The 23,452-nt window shown below is 52.5% G+C and overlaps 7 protein-coding genes across 7 annotated transcripts; 5 read left to right on the top strand and 2 right to left on the bottom strand.

Moving 5' to 3' along the window:
* Positions 1–810: 810 nt before the first annotated feature.
* On the bottom strand, positions 811–1,452 carry VFPPC_18540 (hypothetical protein; the record flags this gene model as incomplete). Its single annotated transcript, XM_022430134.1, has 1 exon — positions 811–1,452. The coding sequence occupies one exon, from the start codon at positions 1,450–1,452 to the stop codon at positions 811–813; it is 642 nt and encodes a 213-aa protein (XP_022284885.1).
* A 1,503-nt stretch (positions 1,453–2,955) lies between these two features.
* VFPPC_12583 (transposase) lies at positions 2,956–6,381 on the top strand (the record flags this gene model as incomplete). Its single annotated transcript, XM_018290403.1, has 4 exons — positions 2,956–5,455; positions 5,541–5,680; positions 5,730–5,978; positions 6,073–6,381. The coding sequence occupies 4 exons, from the start codon at positions 2,956–2,958 to the stop codon at positions 6,379–6,381; spliced, it is 3,198 nt and encodes a 1,065-aa protein (XP_018136132.1).
* Positions 6,382–8,462: 2,081 nt separating this feature from the next.
* On the top strand, positions 8,463–9,802 carry VFPPC_18539 (hypothetical protein; the record flags this gene model as incomplete). The annotated part of the gene is made up of 2 exons (XM_022430133.1): positions 8,463–9,742; positions 9,799–9,802. The coding sequence occupies 2 exons, from the start codon at positions 8,463–8,465 to the stop codon at positions 9,800–9,802; spliced, it is 1,284 nt and encodes a 427-aa protein (XP_022284884.1).
* Positions 9,803–11,963: 2,161 nt separating this feature from the next.
* VFPPC_17077 (hypothetical protein) lies at positions 11,964–12,839 on the top strand (the record flags this gene model as incomplete). Its single annotated transcript, XM_018294826.1, has 5 exons — positions 11,964–12,104; positions 12,163–12,277; positions 12,330–12,382; positions 12,435–12,716; positions 12,771–12,839. The coding sequence occupies 5 exons, from the start codon at positions 11,964–11,966 to the stop codon at positions 12,837–12,839; spliced, it is 660 nt and encodes a 219-aa protein (XP_018136131.1).
* A 442-nt stretch (positions 12,840–13,281) lies between these two features.
* On the bottom strand, positions 13,282–14,574 carry VFPPC_12556 (alpha-L-fucosidase domain-containing protein; the record flags this gene model as incomplete). Its single annotated transcript, XM_018290384.1, has 1 exon — positions 13,282–14,574. One exon carries the CDS (start codon positions 14,572–14,574, stop codon positions 13,282–13,284), a length of 1,293 nt encoding a protein of 430 aa, XP_018136130.1.
* A 770-nt stretch (positions 14,575–15,344) lies between these two features.
* On the top strand, positions 15,345–17,183 carry VFPPC_12555 (sugar transporter (hexose transporter); the record flags this gene model as incomplete). Its single annotated transcript, XM_018290383.1, has 4 exons — positions 15,345–15,564; positions 15,653–16,729; positions 16,782–16,930; positions 16,989–17,183. The coding sequence occupies 4 exons, from the start codon at positions 15,345–15,347 to the stop codon at positions 17,181–17,183; spliced, it is 1,641 nt and encodes a 546-aa protein (XP_018136129.1).
* Positions 17,184–19,937: 2,754 nt separating this feature from the next.
* On the top strand, positions 19,938–22,340 carry VFPPC_12551 (protein kinase-like domain; the record flags this gene model as incomplete). Its single annotated transcript, XM_018290382.2, has 1 exon — positions 19,938–22,340. The coding sequence occupies one exon, from the start codon at positions 19,938–19,940 to the stop codon at positions 22,338–22,340; it is 2,403 nt and encodes an 800-aa protein (XP_018136127.2).
* Positions 22,341–23,452: the final 1,112 nt, after the last annotated feature.

Genomic DNA, 23,452 nt, shown 5'->3' with positions numbered 1-23,452 from the left:
AATACCCCCGCTCTCAAGCTCCTTGACGAAGGCTTGGGTAGCTGTAAGGCCGTTAAGTCGCTCGCGTTTGATGGCTTGACGATCATTGTAGATATCTCGTGTGCGAAAATAGTGATAGCCTGGGCTGTCGGCTTTTCTAACAATGCTAACCATCTCGCGGGCCCTAATGCCATTCTCGTTGGCTAGCTCTCGCTCCTTTTGTTGCTGAGCAACCGTGCGGCGGCGATAGACAATGTGCGCCGATGGATCAAGGGACTGCCCGTGGTTATGCTGGCCATGAACTACCGTATACGTCCACTTCTTGGTAGACGATTTGGTGGCCTTGGCCGTGATTTTGACGGGACAATCAAGCTTCTGTGATGACGGCTTCCTGAGTCCCGAGCTTTGTGACATCCGTCGTGGGCCGCGGTCGCACTTAAAGACGATGTAGCTTGGCTGGATGATGCCCCCGATATCTCGCCTTGAGGAGCTGGAGGCTTTCACTATTGCGGAGCCATTAGAAAGATGGAAGTTGCGGAGGAAGGCAAACAGGTCATCGTACGTGTCAAAGAGTGGCGATGGTGGTAGTGGTGGGATCGTAGCCCCAGTGTAGTCATCGTCTGTTGGGTCATTGGCGTCAGCAGCAGCGGTGGCCGTAGTGGTCCGGCCTGGCGAGGGACTTAGTGCGTTGAGAAGGCGGCATATGTCCATCTTGACAGGCGTGGTGAAATGATGTATCAGCGGACGTCACGATTGTGTGGTAGGGTTAACGGCTTCTATTTATGCGTAGAGAGAGATTGACGATCCTCGATTTAGCTGTTTACCTTTTCCTCATTCGGTTGCATTGGAATTGACTGTCGCAGGCTGATCGCACAGGATTGGGCTATGGTGGCCAGCGCGGGGTGGGTGAGTCAAAAGTGAGACACATATCTGTGCAAATAGAGATTTGTATCTGTGCGAATAGCACTGCTCAAGTTCGTGTAGCACATTTAGTAAGTCGTCGCGGGCACGCTCGTGGGTGACCGCATAGCGCCTTTTTATGAAGTCATAGGCCTTTTTAGCGTCTGCAAATTCTTCGATCTCAATCTTGATGCCTTCACAGACCCAGGAATCAAGCAATTTGCCCGCAAGTTTCATCTTTTCCTTGGCCTTTTCATATTCCTTGAGTTCAATCTGCCATCGAAGGCTGTCGTTGGTTGACACCATGGCCTGGGTATCATATATATCTGCGTCACCTTCAGTCGAAGGAGTGGTGGTCTGGGCCTGAGCTGACATAGCTCGGGTGAGACGACGTGTGTCAATTCCGACGGGTTTCTCAAAATAGTCTTCCTTCCTAGGCTTCGAAGGAACCATTTCTTCGCCAGTGAGATATTCAAAGATATCATTCGTTCTGGCCGCGCGCTCAAATTCACGTTTCCAACTAACGAAGTTGGTTTTGCCTTCGAGCTTGCGGCTATCTTTGACTTCGTCCATCTTGGAGTGAGTCGTGTCTGTGGTCTGGGGGCTGTTGACCACTTGTTTTAATTCAAAGCAAAAAAGAGGCTCATAACCAGTTGGAAGCTCTGAGCTAAGAACAAGTGTGTTTCTATTCTCTATCTATGAGGAGAACACAACTACTTATAGTTGTGATATCCCCTCCATCTGCCTAATGCCATACGGCGCTACTGACTGCCTGCCTGGCAGGCAGTCTCCCAGTGGCGCTCCTGCCTACAGGCAGATATACGTGATCATGGGATTCAACTCCGCTTCCCATATGGGCTTGGCCGCGCCCGCGGTGTTAAATAAAAGGGAATGTAATGTAATGTAATTTATTTACGCCCGGAGGGATTATCCCTAGAGGGCCAAAACGATGCACTATTCCGTCAATCTGCCCTGTAAGCTAAACACCTAAAGCCCGACAATGGTTTCCTTCCTAAGCACCTGCAGCCTCATTTCGCCAACTGACTGTCCTGCCCTGAGGTCATTCCCTCCGAGTGCCCAGCATCCCATCGTCGGCAGCTGGAGCTCGGTCGGTCAGTGCAAGGCTGCAAGACTAGGATATTACGCGCTGATTCCAGTCCACTTGTCCAACTCATCGCAGGTTTACCTGTTCAAATGTCCGCATCCAGCCTTCCTGTTGCCATTGCAAACTTGATCGTTGTTCGGACTGCCGCCATGTCTGGCTTCCATCCCTCGCCATCCGATCCAGACTTGCCTCCCAAGAAGAAAGACAAGTTGCCCATCTTGGTCCGCTTGTATCGTATTAAGCCTTCCCTTTCCGAATTCCACCGTCTGCACCGAAAGAGGAAATGCTCGACTGTCTCTGCTGCTTGGCCGCAGCTGCATTGGTCCGTCCCCACAGCCCTGATGCTGTGCAGGTATCTGTTGAGCCGGCACTTTCCTGTTCGTAGCTGTATCAGTATCCTGGACTCCTTGGCATTCAGAGCATCATAGATGGCCCGCGTGTGCTGGCCCGGAAGCGCTGTGTCTATACGTTGCGAATACCGTCCTACCCCGATGGGTATCTTTTGCCGCTGCTGTTGCTGTTGGCCGAGCAGCAGTCTGGTTCTCGTATTGATAGGGACGCCGCACCACTTTGATACGGACGCCGCATCCTTAGGGACGCCGCACTTTTAGCGCTCCTCATTGGCCAAACTCAACCCTGTTAGTGCTGGTCGTACCCACCAAATTCTGCCAGAAGTCTGCCACCTCTGACCAGTTGGAAAGCTACGACAACATCCACAACTTCAACAACCACTGGTTCGCGTCGCGTCGTGTCCTGCTCTAAGCACAATTCACCATACAGCCCACAATGCCTTCGCCAATTACGAATGCCGCCAATATAAGCCGTCGTCGAGGTCCAGTCAGCCTAACCAATCTCCCTACACTGACGGAATCCCGACCGTTGTCGAGCGCCTCGGACCAGTCAAGTAGTACCACCACCAGCCTCGAATTCTGCCAGTACGGTTCGGAATGTGTGGGCGGTGTGCCCCCAGGATGACTCGACCAGTATTTCGTCTCCTGCCTGGGCTTCACGATTCAACCGGAAAGGACATCCCAGGTGTTCGGTGGCGGAAATCGGACATATATCTCCGAAACGACTATCGCACTTCGGAGTATCAACCAAGCCAGCAGTTACAGCACGTTGATACGTTGATACCAGACCCAGCCAAGACCATAGGAGAGGAGCCGTGTACCAATCGACAGAACCAAGACGAGCAGATAACGCAGGCTATAACAAAGCTGACGGCCATTCCGACTGCGTTGGGGTTGGCTCGCCAGCTTGCAGGAGCCGATCGACACCTCGCCTCTGCTCTTTCCTTATCTCACGGAAAGGAGCGCACATGGGCTAATGAAAGGCATCGGCTGCAGGAAGAAGCGGGTGTATCACAACTAGCCAGGGGCCCTGATCAAATCCCTTTGCCACCAAACGTCCCTAGCCAGGTTGACGTACCGTCAGAACAGCATGACTTGTCCGATGCAAGTTCGGGATCCCAAACTGACGAAATACCAAACCCACCAATCCCCGGGAATCCAGCTCCGTCTGTTGACTCGCTTCTTACTCAAGTAAACCATTTTGCGAAAGCACATGGTTTTGGGGCCGTCAAGGCCAACGGCATGGTTCGACCGGGACAACGAAGTCGATACATTTTCCAATGTGATCGATATGGGACTCCACGGCCAGGAAGGGGCGCCGGTCTTCGGAAGCGAAAATCTCGAAAGCTGGGGTGCCTGTGGAAGATTATCGCTGAGGCCTTGCCACAGAACAACTTCCAATGGACTCTGCGGCACTTTCCAGAATTGCAGCACCACCAACACAACCACAGGCGTAGCGCTGATGCCGCCGCTCACCCTGTCCATAGGCGGTTAACTAGTCTGGTGAAGGCGACCATTCAGTCTACCAGTCGGCGGGTGGGCATTCGTGCACGAGACATTGGTGGCATCGTCCGAGATCACTTCCCAGATTCAGTTTATGTGCCGAGGGATATTTATAATGCTAGGGCTCGGATTAATAGAGAAAATTTGGGTTGTTACAGTTCTACGGCTGCACTAATCAGGTTGTTTGACGAGAAGGGGATACCTTACATTGCGGAGTGGGACAGAGATGAGCCGGACCGTCTGGTGGGGCTGGTATGGACGTTCCCTTACTGTCTCCGGATGTGGAAGCGGTTCTCTGAGGTCATTAGTTTCGACAACACATACAACACCAACCGTTTTAAGTTGCCCCTTTTCCAAGTTACGGGGCAAACCTGCTTGGGTACTGTCTTTAACGCCGCATTTGGGTTGATCGACAACGAGAGGCTTGAAGGGTTCCAGTTCCTTGCTAAGGGTGTACGTGCGCTGCTCAGCCGCGACGGCATCCGGACTCCCGATGTTGTTATCACCGACTTTGACAAACAGATGAAGCTGGCCCTTGGGGGTGAGTTTGCCGAAGCCCAACAGCAGATATGCATCCATCATATCAACTCAAATGTAATGCTGCAGTCCAAACGGAGGTGGGTGTATGCTACGAGGGATAGAGTCGCCAGCGAAGAGGGTGGTTCAGGTTCAGACGAGCACGATGCAGACCTCAACGACCGCGATTGGCAGGCAGTACAGGAATCTGAAAGACAAGAAGAGCCGATTACTCGAGACAACTCGCCGCAATCTGTAACCCACGATTACAACGGAGTGCTCATGCTGTGGAGACTTGTGGTGTTTGCTGAGACGGAAGAGGATCACGAGAAGGCCTGGGAATGCCTCTGCACACAATTCAGTGACCAGAAGGCGATTCTTGCGTATCTCTATAGTACATACATGCCTGTGAGAGAGCAGTGGGCTCGGTGCTTCATCCGGAAGTACCGCAACTTCGGCATTCGAGTGACCTCTGGCACGGAGGCCGGCAACAACAATGTCAAGAGCTATCTCCTGAATGGCATGAGCCATTTGTATCGGCTGGTCGAGGCAATCCAAGGCATGCTAGAAGACCAAGAGAGGGAGTTTCGTCAAGCTTGTGCCCAGGACGAGGTGCTGACGGCGCGAGAGCACCTAGGGCGTGGCTCGGAGTATCTTGGCGACATTCCTCATGTTGTGTCTCAGAAAGGACTTTCTATGATGACCCGGGAGTACCGCAAGGCACTCAAAGGCATCCCGAGCCCGTCTAATCCGTGGCCGGATGCCATTACAACGTGCAACGACGATTGCAATGTGTCTATTGAGCTCGGGATCCCTTGCCATCACACGCTCTATCGGAAGCTCGTGACTGCTGTGCCTCTGACTAAGTGGGATATACACTCGCGGTGGCATCTGCGAGAGCCTGTAACCCGCGACGTATACCGCCGCATATTGGACCCAAAGATTGCCACCAATCTTCGTGGACGGCCCAAAAACAAGCCCCAGCCTATCCCGACAAGTATGGCAGTTGGATCCAGTAGGCAAACTGCGAGCCGTCGAGTTTCTGGCACTCAGCCTCAGAGCAGTCGGTCACAGCACCGTGGCCAATCATGTGGAGGTCGAAGTAAGTCGACTTTGGCCGGCTGCCCATCCGACACGATCCAGAAGCCAAAGGATCCGCCAAGCCAAGGAAGTACACTACCTCTCAGGTCTGGGAAGACGACTGGAGTACGGGCAAGCGGACAGAGGACACAGCCAAGCGTGCGAAGACGACGGTGTCAATGGGAACTATCTAGTGCCGGGACGGCAATTCCTTCAGCCCAAACGAGGTCTGCAACAGCCGAAACTGGTACACGGGCTCCAAGCAGATGCAGTAAATGTCATGTGGTTGGCCATAGAAAGTCCTCGAAGACATGCCTTTTGAGGTACCCGGAATTGCCCTCGCAATCACTCTTTGCTTCCGAACCAGCTTCACAGTCAGCCGCATTACTGGATTCAACCGTAAATCCAAAGGGGGACCCAAATTCGCATTCGATGACGGCTGTAACACTACCTCAACCCATTGCTACAGCTGCGCCCCAGCTACCCACGTCACCTGTTCTTACGACCACGCGTTCGCACAGTCCGCATCCATGTTCACCGCCCAGGTACGATTCCCCACGAGCTATCTATCTGAGATACGTTGCTGCAAGGAGCGCCTGGTATGCGGCCCAACCCCGTGGGAGTGTTAAAACCAACCAGGAATACCGTAGGGCAATGGGACTCCCGTTACGGTATGACCGAACAAGTTATGCGTGGTGTTTGGACGACGAGCAGATGTCAAGGCTCTGTACAACTACAACGGGTAAGAGGGAATGGACTAAAGAAGAGATGATGGCTTATCTGGACTGGACCAAGGCGGGAAATGGCCACACCACGGAGCAGGTCGTTGCGGAGACTGCAGGCAATGAGACTCCGAGGAGCAAGGGAAGAGGCGAAAGAAATGCCAAGGAACAAGATGCCCTATACTCGGCGGGGAGGGAGGAACAGTGCATTGTAGTCAAGCTGTAGCGCAGAGGAAAGAAAAAAAAGAATGAGCTGAATTGCCCGAACGCACTAGATTTTGGTGAAAACATGCGCGAGCTGAGTCGTGACACCTTGGGAGGGAGTCCCAACATTGACAACCATCAACCAGTTGCTCCACTGTTAAGGCCTGGTGTAGCACATTGTCTTCACCGCCTTGTGGGGGCTGGTTGACTGACTAGTTGAGTCTGGGGCCAATGAGGAGCGCTAAAAGTGCGGCGTCCCTAAGGATGCGGCGTCCGTATCAAAGTGGTGCGGCGTCCCTTCGGAGAGGGGAGGAATGGTCGGCATGGGGGGTTGCGTGGAGTATGTGACGGCAAAGGGCAAGAGAGATGTGTTGGTCCAGTTCTCAGTCACGCTGGGGCCGCGTGAGGATATAAACCCGTATATAGCCGAGCTAGAGGCAATGGCATGGGCATTTCGATATGTGCCGGTAAAGCTGCCGCACAGGAACGTGGTTATCGTTAGCAGCAATAGGGCAGCCGTTCAAGTGGTAGGACACCCTCAACAGCAATCCGGACAACGGGCAGTCCAAGAGGTGTACAGGCAAGCGAGGCTGCCGCATCTGCGAGATGTGCCGGTGTCCGTGCTGTGGGTGCCGGCAGGGCATAAGGGCTTCCGGCCGGGTGCGGCGGCCAAGACAGCGGCCCGCGAGGCTACAAAGGACGGGTGCGTTCGGGAAAAAGCAAGCTATCAAGCACGATCTACGAGAACCAGGCTGCTACTCAACCAACAGCAACAGCAGCGGCAAAGGATACCCATTGGGGTAGGACGGTACTCGCAACGTATAGACACAGCGCTTCCAGGCCAGCACACGCGGACCATCTATGACGCTCTAAATGCCAAGGAGTCCAGGATACTAATACAGCTACGAACAGGAAAGTGCCGGCTTAATAGATACCTGCACAGCATTAGGGCTGTGGGAACAGATCAATGCAGCTGCGGCCAAGCGGCAGAGACAGTCGAGCATTTCCTCTTTCGGTGCAGACGGTGGAATTCGGAAAGGGAAGGCTTAATACGATATAAGCGGACCAAGATGGGTAACTTGTCTTTCTTCCTGGGAGGCAAGTCTGGATCGGATGGCGAGGGATGGAACCCCGACATGGCGGCTGTCCGAAGGACGATTAAATTTGCAACGGCAACGGGAAGGCTAGAGGCAGACAGGTGATCAGGAACAGGCAAACCTGCGATAAATTGGACTAGTGGACTGGTATCAACGCGTAACATCCGAGCCGCGCAACCTCAAACTGACAAGCCGAGCTCCAGCTGCCGAAGATGGGATGCTGGGCACTCCGGGGGAATAACCTCAGAGCAGGACTGCCAGTTGATGAAATGAGGTTGCGGGTGCCAAGGAAAGAAATCATTGTCGGGCTTTAGGAGTACAGCTTACAGGGTAGATTGAGCAAGTAGCGCAACGTTATGGCCCTTTAGGGACAATCCCTCCGGGCGTAAATAAATTACATTACATTACATTGCCCTACGCATACGGTGGGCGATAGGGAGCACTGTTGCAAAACCCCCCGGTTGTTTCGTTTTAGGTTTAGGGTCTTACGTCCCTAGTCCTCTGGGTACTTCGGGTCGCCATCAAACATGTACCGCGGACTAGCAGCGGGCTCGCGCGGCCTGCTGCCAGTCTAATTGATCAATTGAGGTTACTCGGTACGTCAACTGTAAAATGGCCAACCATTTGCCGCTAGACAGATGATTTTCAGCGCCATATCGCGAATTCGTTTCTCAACAATTCTCAATTGATCTTTCTATATAAAGTCAATACAAGAATTTCGGTTGCTATAGTCGCGATTTGAATGCACAATAGTGAAGGACGAGCTGGCGACAACGTTCATCTCGCGATGAGGATCACGATGGGCGGACGGAGAATCACCGCACCAACCCCGCTTCTGATCAGCAGCGGACAAGCGCAGCAACCTCCTGCTTAAACCGGTCTAGCGACATCATCCACCGTAAAGGAAGGACGATGTTGTTTTGTTCTCCCTAATTAAAAAGCTCGGTCTGAAACAGGATTCCTCTCCTCGTCTCCGTCAACTTGCTCTCATCTCTCGTCAAGCCAAATGGATCCCTCAAAGATCCCCTCCGGGCATATCTACTGCATCCAAGACGGAAAGAAGCACTATGACCTCTTCACCACCATATATATAAGCGCCAACTATTGTGGCCGTTGCGGCTTGGCCAACCCCTTTCGGACCCAGCAACGAGCCAGGTCTAAAACTCCAGCACTTCCTGGCCCATATGATGAGGTGGTAGAAGTCGAGGACTCTCCGCCACGGCCAGTCAGCCCAGCAAGTCTGCTGCTGCGTGACAGACCAAAACCAGTGTCATCCATGAGCATCAGACGCGCTGATCAATTCCTTCCCAACGAGATTTCCTCAGCTGATGCGGTGAACACGCGGGCAGTTATAGCTCCCTCTCAGTCGTCAAGTGGTCCCCATTTTATGTCTGTCGCATCCGCGGCCAGCCGAGCTATTCAAAGTTCTAAAGGAAGCACCGGAAAACCTATGAGGCAGCGAACTGGCTATCAATGGGTCCATGTAGGTCTCCTGCTAGTGAGCGGGTTGGAGACAAGATACTTCAATGGGCTTGCAGTCGAGATCCCAGAGACCGTGTTGCCTCTGAAGGACACCGTGATCAAGTTTTCCTCGGCAGATTTACTGACGTGGCCTTCGTTCACCGCAATTTTGTTCGACCATCTCCGTCCGCTTCCGCCTGCGATCGATCTCACTAACAGAGATCTCTGGAGCTTATCGTACGCTTCTAGTTTCTCTGGCAAGAAGATCGTTACCGTCTCCAATACCGATAAGTACGCTACGCCGTCAAGCATGCTCGCATCCCGGCACTTTGGAAACAACCAGGCAGGACAATTGAAGGTATTGGTGGTTCTGACATCCACGTTTGTTGTTGATAAACAGGAGCCAGTCACACCGCTGAGGCCAGATGAATATTCGACGCCGGTCAAAGAAGAAAAGAAACGGAAGATCAAGCAAGAGGATACGAGCCCTGCCACCGGACACAAGAAGCGCGTCAAGAAGGAAAGACAGATGACGGAAGAGGATGGCGCTAGGAACATGGATCAGGCCAAGCAAGAGATACCCGTCAAGATGAAGCAAGAAGAACCTGTTCCGGCCCCCTCCAGCCAGAGCCCAACAGACGATGAGCTTGAAGATGTTTTTGACGAAATCGTTGTCCGTGATGATGTGGTAGACCTCAGCGAAGTGGAAGATCCGCTTCATGATCTAGTGTTTCGCAGCATCCCTGGCGATAAGGGGCGTGAAGGCATGGTAGACGAGGAAAATGAAGTGGACGAAGAAGACGGTGAAGAAGTTTTGGGCCCGGAGTTTGTAAGAGACCAAATCACCCCATTACACAGTCTAGTGCTGACAAGAATAACAGGTAAGCCGAGAGTCCGTTGCTCAAAACTTTGGGAGCGATCAAGCCCCACCCTCTACCACCGATATTGCAGGAGTACTTCCACCAGCACATTCCACACGCTTCAAAGGGACTAAGATTCCTGTAACATTTGCTGTCCGACATAACAGGAAGGATTGACTACTCGGGTTCCTCATCAGAAATCTCGCCATCCTCGTCATCACTGATTCCTTCTATGTCGTTCCCTTCTTCATCCTCATATCCTAGTTCAACAAGTGGCTGTTCTGTTGGTTCCGTATCACCAAGCTCATAGTGGAAGGCCTGATTTGCTTGCTCGTATAATGCTTCCTATATGTAATCAGATTCACCAACTCGCACGGAAACGGTGAGGCTCACATATTCAGCGATGCCACCTGTTGGCGCCTTGCGATATGCCAATAGAGGCTGCCGGCCACTCTCGATGTGTTGAATGATCCTGTCTCGAAGGCCTAGGTAGAAACGCTTGAACGGCCGCAATTTGTCAGGCTCATGGTGAGTTCCAAGGGCAACGTGGTTGTAGCCCATTTCGACAAGGACTCGGCGGCACCAATCTTTTGTCTCTGGCTCTAAGCAAGTATTAACATCGATGTCAGCCAATGGCCGCTCTAATTCAGCCAGAACTGAGTGGTCAATGGGGATACCCCAGTTGCACGCCTTGTCGGGATCTGGGTAATGGTAGTTCATCCAGGGCTGGCCGTGAACCACGTGGGGACGATTCTTCTGAAGGCGGATTCGATGAAGATTCCACGCCTCCACAAAGTCGAACAGTTCTTGGCGTAATATATCTTCATATACTGCGTAGATAGGCAATCTGATCCTCCAACATATCGCCATCGAAGTCACCGTCTCTGGCGAGCTCCCCAAAGTAGTCAACCCACTGCCGGGAGGAGATGTGCAGCATACTCTCCCACCATTTCTCTATTTTGACGTTCTTGGTGCTTGGTCCAGCCTTGTAAGAATCCTTTAGGCGCTTTCCTTGCTGAAAGACCCGCCCATTCCACTCCACTCGTCCATCTGCCGCCAAAGCAAAGTTCCAATGGGCCGCGGCGACCAGTGGCGTTTCGCTACCTCTATCTGCCTGCAGATACCATGGCCGAATTCCGTATGCGTCACAGGCGGCCAAGTATTGTTTTAAAACGCTCAAGGCGGTCGTTGCCGAGTGGCCGACATAGAACCAGATAATGTTGCGGGAGTAAGCGTCGATCGCGGCATAGATCTCGAAACCATACGCTTTGAGTTTGTCATGGCCGTCAATACACCACTGGTAGTTCGGTCCCGGCACAAGAAACTGTCCCTTCTTTCTGCGGAACATTCTTTTCCGCATCTCGATCTCATTCGGGAACATAATTTTGTACATCGCAAAGAGAGGGTCTCTAGGCACCCAGAGCTGCTTTTGTTGACGAAGATAAGGCTGAAGGAGACTTTTTCCATATCCGGAAATGGCATTAGACCGGCGTGTCATTTCGATAATGACCTGCTCTGTCTTTTCCAGTAGCGCAAGGCGCTCTTCATCGCTATTGATCCTGCGTACCCAGCGGCGGTCCGGGTGTAGCCTGATCCGCTTCAGACCTCGTTTCGTGATCGGCCAACCCTGCCTCTGTAAAACGCTCAGTGTTTGTTTCTCGGTAAGCCCAACGCGAAATATCAGGTCGCGGGTGGTCTCGATCAGTTCTGGAGTTTCTTTGGTGCGAGTTTGCTGACGCGGGAGATCCCAGCTCGCGATTCGGCGAGAAATTGTGCTGAGATTGGCGGTGACATAATGGTGCTTTCGAAGCTTGTGCTTGATCCTGCTCCGCGAGACACCGTTGAGGTAAAGATGGGTGACGTAGTCACGGTGTTGATCAATCGCACTGGGTGGGCGCGCCATCACTCGGGAACGCACAAGCTCTTTTGATGCCGGTAGGAAAAGGGGGACTGATGATGGCCGTCTCATTACAAAATGGTGACCGCACTACCCCGCTTCGGTGGTGCAACTGATCCGCTGCGGATCAGTTCCAGGGCTATTGGCGGAACATCGCCCAGACCAGGAACAGATCGATGCCGCTCATCACCCGAATATTTAGCAGAACTTAAGTCTCTTCCAATCTAGTTCCCAGCTTCCCTTTCGTGCCATCATACCCCTCAAAAGACTAGTTAGCCACAAGAGAGTCATGCCCACAACAGATTCCGTCGACGTGAGCGAAACAGCAACCGCAAACACGACAGAGGGAGGCTCTCGCAGCAGGAACGTCACTATCAAAAGGAAAAGATTGTCCCAACCCGACGTCCGCAAATCCCCATCTAAAATCACCGTACGATCCAGGAGGCCCTCTTGCGAAGTGACAACTGCTAATTTTGCTTCCCAAACAGAAGAAGAAACACACAAAGAAGGCTCCTCCCCGCGGCGCAGTGCGTGACTTCCCATGCCGCCCCTGCGTCACCCGCGCCACCAAATCGCCAGGCCATGAATGTGCCTCTCAGGACAGTACGCTTGGTTGAATCAGGTCACACCTGCTATGCTGACATGTATGGGATAGATACTGGTGCTGTATGCTGGGACTGCGCAAAGAACGGCCACACATGCAAGCCGGTAAAGCAATCTCTATACTGCCGAGTAATGAGTTACTAACCAAGCTCTCTAGGTCCCCCCTGGAGCTCGTGCTGCTGTACGAGCTTTTTGGGACCTGAACCGACGGCGCAGCGGCGCAGATGACGATCCGGATGGCGCCTGGCGCGCAGCTGCACAGCGCGCAGCACAACAGTTACGAGCCTGGGGTAATGGTGCGGCCTCTCCCGCCACTCCAGCCCAAGTTCCTGCGTTGGCTTCGTTTGGCGAGGTAGCAGAGAAAGGCCTCGAAGGGAGAAAGGTTATAGCGCTGGAGACCATCGCTGAGGCCATTGCTGAGGCTGTGAAGCTGTGGATTGTGAGTATGATGAGGACATCGGGTGTAATTTACTACTGACTCAACCATCAACAGCTCACTCAGCGGGACGAAGAGGAGATAGAGGAAGAGGAAGATGAAGACGAAGGGAATGAGGATAATTAAGCATTGGTTATGTCAAATCAAACCACCACATCCATGTGTCAAGTCGCTGAGTGAAATGAAATAAAACCCTGCTGGTCCGCAGCGGACCCGCTGACATGACAATGTCCTTTCGTGAAAGCCAAAAAACTAAGGAACGTGGGCTGAAGTACATGCAGCAATGTACCGTGGGTCAAGAACTGGCGCAGCTAACCGAATTTGGCATTCTGGTCGTGGTTTTGGCGGTTTTGCAACAGTGACCCCTATAGCCTGCCATAATCAAGCATGAAACTATTCTGTAAGAATATTATCCCCACATTACTAACGTCGCCCTGTGATTGGCTGCATCATCCTCCACTCTGCTAGATTGAGATGATCCTACCATTGTAGGCTCAAAATTTTAAAGCCCCTGCGCCTAGTGATTCAGGACATACATCACCATCATAGTCAGCAAAACTAATGCCGTCTACTTGAGGAACAGCTCTATCACCGGCACGGCCACCCCTGGCTCTCTGATGGGAAGCTTCAACGTCAGCGTGTCCTTGGAGTCTGCGCGCATGTGTATGGAGGTTACGGGTGCCTCGGCATCCAGCTGAATTATCTTGATCTCGCTCGCGTCGTGGAGCAGTTGCGCGTATGCCACTTTGCCAGCCAGGCCCGGCAAGTGCATAAACTCAAACGGCCAGGCAAATACGTGCACAAACAGCCTCTTGCCGCTCTGCGTGTACCGCACGTCCTTGGGCGGCGTGAGGGACGAGTGACCGCAGCCGTAGATGGACCGCGAGTGCACGCTCATCCAGTCCGCAAGGTCAGATAGGGCCTTTGACGCATTGGCGTCGAAGTTGCCACGAGCTGTAGGGCCGACGTTCAGCAGTATGTTTCCATTGTTGGAGACGGTGTCGACAAGCATGCGGACCAGCAACGGCACGGACTTGTAGTCGTGGTTGTCGCGGTCGTAGCCCCAGCTGCCGTTGAGGGTCTGGCATGCCTCCCAGACGACCTCCCTGCCGTCCCTCTCCATGGGCTTAGTGGGTTGGTATCCCTCGGGCGTGACGATATCGCCGGGGATATCCAGACGGTCGTTGACAACGATTCCTGGCTGCAGCGTGCGGACCATGTCTAGCAGTTTCTCTGATGCCCAGTCGTCGCGGCCCTTGCCGCCCTTCTCTGGCTTGTCCGGCCAGTCTTCGCGGTAGGAAAAGTCAAAGAATAAGTAGTGAATCTTGCCGTAGTTGGTGAGCAGCTCCCTGACTTGCGCGTGCAGGAATTCACGGTACTTGGCCATGTCCCGGCCCTTATTGCGCTCCTCCCTATCCGGGCGATCTCGGTCAGGGTGAAATCCGTCAATGGTAAAGTCCGGATGATGCCAGTCAATAAGGGAGTGGTAGAAGCCCACATGCAGGCCTTCGGCTCGCATAGCGTCGACAAACATGCGCAAGGCATCCTTGCCGAATGGCGAGTTTATGATGTTATAGTCGCTGACTTGGGTATCCCAGAGGGCGAACCCTTCATGATGCTTGGTGGTCAGGACCACATACTTAATGCCGGCGGCTTTAGCGTCCTTGGCCCATTGTACGGGGTCGTATAGATCCGGGTTGAAGTATTGCATGTACCTTTCATACTCGTCGGCGGGAATCTTCTCCTTGCTCATGACCCACTCGTGACGGGCTGGGAGAGAGTAGAGGCCCCAGTGGATGAACATTCCCAGCCGTGCTGAGGTGAACCATTGGAGGTCTGGCTGCTGGGTGTTGGAGGCCATGGTGGCGGATGGATGCGAGGCAGTTGCGGCCAAAATTCAATTCTATGGCTGACCGAGTCTTGTTGGAGGTACAGAGTGGTCGAAGAAGAAGAAAGTCAAGAAAGCCAAAAGTTAAGAGTGCCTCATAAGTGGACATGAGAATTTGAATGTGTTGTGCATGACAGCTCAGCTGGTGGCTTAAATAGAGGAGGGGTTGCATCGTCGGCTTGATCCGACGGATGTCCCGGTTATGGGTGGTTTAGTTAACTCACTCTGCCACCGGCCATCTCAGGTTCTTATTGGCAGTGGCAGTTAATGGCACTGCCCGACGGTACCAATACATCCAACGACGCCCCTTATGCGAGTAGTTGCTGCGCGGGGTCATTTCTTTTGTCGTAAAATTTAATGCCAATACCCGTCGGCAAGGTCCAGCTGAAGGCAGAAAGTGGCGGTTGTTTTTTGAAACTATTGCTTTGGCGAGTCGTAACGCAACCACCCGACGGGCAATCTGGTGCCGGTACCTGTGACCAGCGCTTTCGCGCGCCACATTTTCGGAGTACTGGAGTAAGCTTGATGAGGCTGCGGGGAAAGAAAGGCTTGGGCTGGTATTCCTAGCTCTGCCCCCATGGGGAAGCTTAAATAGTGGGAATACCCTCACGAGCTATTGACGCGTTGGGTATCTCTACAGAGCCTTGCTAGAGGGCCACTGGCAAAACATTTACCTTTATTTTTTTATTATTTTTTTTTTTTACATAAATTAGTATTCATTGATCGTTGAGGAAATATTCATCATGGCTGGTGACAACAGCACTGCGCCAAGTGACAATGTCACGGCGGCTCACGCTGAAACTCTCCAGCAAGTTGGGTCGGAGAAGATACAGGAGCAGTTTGTCGAGGAAGCCGAGTACGAGCTCAATCGCATTGATCTTGACAAGCTATCGCGGGAGGCGTTTTCGTGGAAGTCACGAGCGGGTCTGCGCATCATCTTTTGCATCATTGTTCAAGGCTTGAGTATGACCACAGCGCCCCCCCTTGACACCCACAATTACAAACCACAAGTGAAGTAATTTCAGGGGCATGTAAGGCTGACGTTTTGTAGGCACCGCGGCATATGGCATCGATGGTTCCGTAACCTCTGGCCTGGCTGCCCTGCCTGCGTTCCGCAGCGAGTTCAACGTGGGAACCAGCGGAGCCGGCATTGCCATCATCGTCTCGGCCATGTCGATTGGCAACGCAGCGGCCAGTCTGTTCCAGTGGCTGTCCGACATCATCGGTCGCCGCGGCGTGACGTTTCTCGGAAACGCAATCATGGTCATCGGCGTCGTGCTGCAAGCCGCCTCCGGAAACAACGTCTGCTTCATCATGGGCCGTGTCTTCGCGGGCGTCGGCGCCTCCTTGACTGCCAACGTTGGCCCCCTGTACATGAATGAGATTGCTCCGGCAGGCTGTCGCGCCATGGTGGTGGGCATCTACGTCTCTGGCTATTACATTGGTGGCATCGTCATTGCCTGTGCGCTCTTGGGCGGCTCGTATCTTCCGGGCAACTGGAGCTGGCGCATGCCCATCCTACTGCAGCTGGGACCATCCATCCTGGTCATGCTGCTCGTGTACCTCATCACGCCGGAGTCTCCTCGCTATCTCGTGGCAAGAGGCAAGGTGGACAAGGCGCGTCAGGTTATTGCCAGGCTGCACACCACGACCGACGACGTCGACGAGCCTATCGTGTCGGCCGAGATTAAGCAGATCCAGGACTCGTTGGAGCGCCTGGACAACAACCCGTGGGACTTTAGCACCTTCTGGAGCTCGCGTTCAGGGCGCAAAAGGCTCTGGATCATATTCCTCTACAGCCTGTTCCAGCAGTGGAACGGAACCGGGCTGCTTACTGCGTACCTGCCTGCGGTGCTCGAGCTGGTCAACATTACTAACTCGCACCAGCAGCTGGCGATTAACCTTGGACAGAGCGCCTTGGCGTTTGTCTCTATATTAATCGGATCTACGTTTGTCGACAGGATCCGCCGTAGATACCTGCTGTTGGGCTCTATTGCGCTTTACATTCTGTTCTTTGGCTTTATGTCCCTCTTCAGCGGCCTCTTTAGCGCCGGCATCGCCCAGCACGCCACGGGAATCCTGATTGTGGTCACCATCTACCTGTTTAACATGTGCACCGGCATGTTTGGTAAGTACTAGTTACTGAGAGAACGCAGTTTTACCCCGTCTAACACTTGCAGTGTCCATCGTTCACAACGTCTACCCGAACGAGCTCTTCCACTACCGCCAGCGCGCCAAGGGAATGGGCATCTACTCGTTTTTCCAAAACTGCTTTGGCTTCTCCGTGACGTACGGTGGCGCTCGGGCATTGGCGGATCTGAAGTGGAAGGTTTGTGTACCAACTAGATTGGTTCTAGGTGTATTGCTCACCGCTGACTCTCTGACAGGTATACTTTCTGTTTATTGGCATCAACATTCTCATGCTGGCGGGAACGTGGAAGTTTTTCCCCGAGTTTCGTCGGTTGTCGCTCGAAGAGATTGACCTCGTCATGGAGTCGGACGTGGATCCAGTCAAGATGTCTCTGCGGCTGCAGAAGGCCAAGGAGGAAAAGCGAGAGGAGGAGAGGGAGACGCCTGCGTAATGGTACGACCTAGGGCACAACCTGGGACACAACCTGGGAGCAATTGTAGCTGTTTATTGAATTATGCACTGTACTGCCAAGGGCGTAGGTCCTACCGACGGGGGATTATAGCTTATAGTCAGCATATTTACAGTTGAAGCTGTTTTGCCATACAACCTTCCCCGCTGCATTTTGACATCATGATCTGCCGACAAAGGCCTTCAGCTTAACATCTATCTTCATTACGTTTAGCGCCAGTGCTGCGGTACAAAGAAGGAGTAAGGAACAAAGATAAAAATCCAGCTCAATGCCAGTTTGAGAATGCCTCGACATTTGTACGGCAACGCAGCATCCAAAGTTGGTGCCTCCCACCGCGGCAGGCAGTGATGGATAGAAACAAGACGTTTCAGATACAGTTTCATATGATATGAAACTGTGCTCTGTATCGTTTCACTGAAACGCCTTGCGGTTTCAGTTTCAGAGTTTCAGTAAATTTCAGTATATAGTATAAATATCGCCATAACTCCCAATGTAAATGTCACTATTCAATTCTCTGGTTTAATATCTCCATATCTGGCTTTGAAATGCCACCAAACTTGTTTAAAGCGCTCTTTTTATGCTGAACTTAACTCAGACTCGGAACCTTTGAAATGTCAGCCCCACTTTGTAAATCCGACGATGCGAAAACCTGACCTCGACAAACCGCGCAAGAAGGGCATCACGGATGAGTTTTGTCACGCAGATTGTCATTCAAGTTCAGTAACTAGATAATTGGTCAAGTTATCCAGTTTACAGCGTGTTCATACGTTGCTTCTCGGCCAGATGAAGGATAAGTATGAAACATATGAAACATATGAAACGAAACCGGAACAGACTTCCGTTTCAGTGATTGAAACTGACACTGAGCTCTGTTTCAGTTTCAATACGTTTCTATCCATCACTGGCGGCAGGCCGGAGTAGTGAGGCCGTCCACGACAAGGAGCACAGCGCAAGGAGGCCGTACTTGACCACACAAGCAGACCTCGACTGTAACATGCCTACGATAGATGGACCTTGGGAAACCTACGACACGCCCCTGCGGGAGCTCGTGAACGTGGCCGAGGGCCTGCAGCTGTCTCTGGTGGTGCGCGGGCAGATACGATGCTTCAATTGCGACCGCGATGGTCCGTAGAGCTGCGATGCCTTGGCCGCCCGTCGGCAGTTTGACAATGCGGCACTTGGTTCTGCGCCCGGTCGTCGTCAGCCGCGGCGACTCGCCTCGAGACTGTTCTCGTTTTCTCGCAGCTGGGCAAGAGGTGACTCCGGAGTCAGGCGCGGCGGTGAGTAATAGAGCAAACCTCGTCGCAGAGTCGAACGAGTTTCCGGATCGCTACGTCACCCACGACGTGGATCTGCAGCGCGAGCAGCAAGCCTACGAGCACAGACAAATCCAACTCTAGCAGAATTGAACATGTTGCATGGGCAACGCAGCCAATCATGGAACGATATTAGCAATGTGGGGATAATTTATTCTTACAGACTTCTTCATGCCTAATGCTGGATCACCATTGGCAATATCTCTTCGTCAGCGATTGCACACACAATGAACCAGGCAGGGTTCAAACCCGAAGTGACTGCTGAGACGCGAGGCGCTGTTCAGCTTAGTAGGTGACTAAGTGGAACAGTCCAAGCAAGTAAGTGTATTGACAACTGCCTAAGCGACTACCACGAGTATCTTAAAGCTAGAGCAGCAAGAGAAAAGAAAACAAGAAAGATGAGAAGCTTGAGAGATTGAGAAAAGAGTCGGGTGTGGTGGGTCCCGGCCTGGCAGAAGCTGGGCGGAAGGCGAGAGCGCTAGCCGAGCCACCCTCGGGCTCATCCCGCTAAACTAAGCTTAACTGAATCAGTTGGGAACCACTCTTTTAATGGAACGGATTCATTGAAGGGCTTCTTTGTGTTCGTCATGGAGCCGGTCTGCATCTACGGTAGTTTGGTAGCGATGCTGCTTTGCATGTGTAGTAGCGAATGAAGTGGAGACACGCCTGCCGTGAGAATGAGAATGTGCTGAAAATTCCGCGCCTGTCAAATATTGTCCGGGGTAGAAATACCCCAAATCCGACATCAAAGCGATATCTCAAGAACATTGTCCGATTGACCATGCTGCAATTTTGGCACGCACTATGCTCACTTGCTGCCGTATTTAATAACAAGCCAAAGCTGGCATTGCACGTCCTTGACGACATCCGTTGCCTTCCACCATTTCCAACATGAACAGCCTTGTCGCCGTTCAGTGTCATAGCTGTCACTTACGGCGCGTTTCAATAAACAACAGTTTCTCCACTTTTCGCCACTTGCCAGGAAACAAGCAACTAAAAGCGGAAATTGAGCCTTATTTCTCTAGCGATGTTCTTTGCACAGCCATTTTCGCTGCACTGAGCCGCTGAAAATAGTCTTCATCACCCCTCCAGTCTTGCGCTAATCACCCAGAATGGGCTCTATTCAAAGCATCAATAAGTGCTCTAGCCTTTTATGGCAGATCTCATTTCGCAGTTTTTGGGCAGTGAAAAAGTACTTCAAGAGGCGTTATTATTGGCACAGTATCAATGCCAACCTCGGCGAATTACCGGACAAAGCCTGAGCCGAAATAGAACCCCGCCACGCTGGAGCACGCATGGACCACAACAAAGCCCAACTTGGCTTGTCAGTGGAGCCTCCAGTCGCCGAGGCAACTATCGCGTCGCCAAAGAAACCGCGAGTATCGGCTTCAATCTCTCTACAGGTTACCACCTCCACACCATGGCTGAGCAAACGAGGGTCGAAGAGCTTGAAAGGCTTTTACGAGAAGCTGAGCTACGTGCCGAGGCCTCTGACAGACAGCGGCTCGAGGAGCGGCAACGCGCCGAGACGGCAGAGAAAGAACGGCAGGAGGAACGACAGCGTGCCGAGAGAGAACAGCAACGTGCAGAGACAGCAGAACAACAGACCCGTGCTACAACGTTGGACGAGTATATCGCGGCTTGCCATAGCCTAGTGTTTTCAAGATTTAAGGTCGAGACGGACAGATCGCTTACATCAAAAGGCTCAATCACGAATCCAAGGAATAAATTATGTCCAACGAGCCTCGAGCCTTGGCCAGACTTCCTGGAGCAACAGAGAGTCGCCTTCGGCGTCCTTTATGACGCGCTTCCCACGCGGAAGCGCCTTTTCGAGTCCCGAAATTTCTTGGCTGGCCTTGGAAACAGAATTTCTCAACGGCCGATCGCGAATGAGAAAGACCTGGAGACCTTCCTTCATAACAGCGTCGAGGATCCGGTCAGGTCAATTCTGCATCAGCTTAAGGAGGTGGAACAAGTTCAGGGCGTTTACCGCATTGGAGGTGGTATCATATTCGAGAATCACCCTAGTGCCATAAGCGATGTAGCCGACGAAGTCGTCGACCGTGAGGCGTCATCACCACCACCGAGAACACCCGATCAAGGACTACTTTCGAATCAACTTCGCCCCGACCAAATATGTGTTTACCGATCTGAAGATGGCCAGTCGACAAGACGCAGCATGATCTACGTTTGCGAATATAAGGCACCTCACAAATTAACAGCGCCCCATCTTCGTGTTGGCCTGCGACCGATGAATGTATACAAGGAAGTTGTCAACCGCAAGACGATCCCTACTTCGGCGGACCCGGAAGGCCGTTTCCAATACCATGCAGAGAGACTAACCACCGCTGCCATATCGCAAACGTACCACTACATGATCGAGGGGGGACTCGACTACGGCCTTCTGACAACGGGCGAGACGATTGTGTTCCTCAAAATTGATTGGGAGGATCCGCAGACACTCTACTATCATCTAGCCGAGCCCGGGCCTGAGGTGTCGGCGCATCCGAACCATTTCCACTCTTGTACTGCTGTCGGCCAGTATTTAGCATTCACCCTCGTCGCCTTGGGTCAACCCGGCCAAAGGCGGGAGCACGGCCAGGAGGAGCGTCGTCTCGCGATTCAGGGGCTGAAGACGTGGGCAGAAGATTTTGAGAGTACGCTGCGTTCCATTCCAGCCAGCGAGCGGTCCGCGCCAAGTGGCTTTTCGGACTATGAGCCTACTACCTACGAGGGTATTGATCGATCGCCATATCCATTTCGTCACGGCCGACGCCCTGTTGCTGATAACTACCAACCCCACAGGCAGCCTACAAGACGAGGCTCGCCAGAGTCCTCAGATGATGAATTAAGACGCAACCTCCCAGACACACCGAGCCCCGCTGAACGGCGAACCGGGAGTCGAGAGCAGGGAACCCGACGAAGCCAGAGGATCCAGGCTCAACGTCTACGAGGAGCCGCGACACGAAGTGGCAGTGAGCGTACGAGGCAATACTGCACACAAAAGTGTCTGGTCGGGATGGTAGGAGGGGGTTTACTGGATACGTGTTGTCCTAACGTAGCACTGCACAAGAGGTGTCTGGGTCCTGGGCATGGTGGCTCTATCTCCCATCATCCTGTCAGCCATAGTAAGTGGCTCCAACTGCTGAGGAAACAGTTCGAAGAATCTCTTGACAACGGGGTGACCCCTCTATGCGAGGGTGGGGCACGGGGTGTGCTATTCCAAGTCACTTTGCTCAACTACGGCTACACATTTATTGGTAAAGGGACTGTACGGGCCTTTATCAAGGATCTTGAGCACGAAGCCGCAGTTTACCAGCGCCTCAAACCGGTGCAAGGGATCAACGTGCCTGTGTTTTTGGGCACCATTGACCTTCGATCCATGAACAAAATTTACTACTATGACCACCGCGTCTATGTAGTGCATCTGACGTTCCTCTCATGGGCCGGTTACAAGCTGCATGATGTTCGGAATGTCAAGGGCATGGGCAAGAGACTTGCAGATGGAGCACTACGATCATTGCGGTCGATACATCGAGAAGGTGTTGTCCACAAGGATGTGCGAGGAGCCAACATGTTGTTCAATCCTGAGACGAATCGTGTAATGATCATCGATTTTGAAAGATCATTGCTTGTGCAGCCGCCTCGGCGTGCCCTGGCTCAACTAGTACCCAACAAGAGGGCATGGAACATTGAGACAACCGAGAAACGGAAGGGCGGAGGTCGGGTCTCCGGCCAGCAACAAGGCCGTGAAGATGTTGTGGAAGACATTTCGATGGCGAGGTCGGCATTCTCAGAACTCAATTGGTATGCAGTTGAATAATACAATGATGTCCAAACGCACACCTGCTCTAATTGAGCATCCTTCACGAGTTCATGGTGTGGCGGCTTAAATTCTTCCAACTTCATCAGAGGTAGGGGATCACCATCCAGACTTCCGTTGAAGAAGCTCAGCGGCAACCCAGTGTCCGAGACTACCTTCGTGCCACATTGCCGTTAGGCCATACTTCTGTCACGTTATGAGCCTCATTGTTGACTAAGCTCTTTTTCAAAATTATTATTCATGTTTTTCCTCGTGCTGCAGACTCTGTCTGCAGCTGCCTTTTTAATACTAGAAAACTTCCCTTCGTCCGAAACTATTTTTCGGTTAAGTTTAGTCATGATAACCGACAGTATGAAACCCAGCAATTACACCAAGTTTGCTTGTTCTATCAACAGAGGCAGTTTTATCCGACACATGAGTCCCTTTAACTAACAGTAGTTTGGATTTTGAAGCGGCTATTAATATGGGTGCCGGGCTCGGTGGCTGCCACATTGAACAAACCGTGTTGTGCGGGCCAGTTATGATTTCAGTCGCAACAATCGATTGCCGCCCGCCCAAAAAGCGACCTGGCGACCTGGTCGGCTTGTCTTTGGCTGTAAAGGTGTCCATGACACGTGAAGCTGCGGCAAGTCTTGGTGATCTGCCACTAAAATTACCACCCCCTGAAGCAAGGCCGTTCTGAATGGTGATCGGACCAAAAAGATGGGGGACAGGCCCCCTCGGCAAGGTTTTGTCTGTGAACATGGACGAGGGGGTTCTGGAGATAATCACAACTCCGATTTACTGGTTCTGGACACAGCGTTTAGGAGTCTCTGAGAGTTAAACCACACAAGGCGCAAGGCGAAAGTTGCTACTGATCCGGCCCGAGAGAGTGTTGAGGAGCGTGCAAACCCATAATCCAGGTCAATACAAGGCCTTCTCCTTCCTGCTATTGACCCTACACTCGGCGTGGGACCTCAGAAGCCTACCCGGATCCACTCTCCCATGAATGGCTAGGACATCTTAGGTGAAAAGAATTGGTATTCGCCGGGAAGTTTAGGCTACTACCATTCATTGACCTTCCCGTCGGGATATATTGACGATGGGAGTGATTTCCGCCACGGCGCTACCTC

This window comes from Pochonia chlamydosporia (assembly GCF_001653235.2).
Source record: "Pochonia chlamydosporia 170 chromosome Unknown PCv3seq00021, whole genome shotgun sequence".
In the NCBI taxonomy this organism is placed as follows: Eukaryota; Fungi; Ascomycota; class Sordariomycetes; order Hypocreales; family Clavicipitaceae; genus Pochonia; species Pochonia chlamydosporia.
Note: the sequence above shows the minus strand (reverse complement) of the source record. Positions and strands in the feature narration are given on the sequence as shown.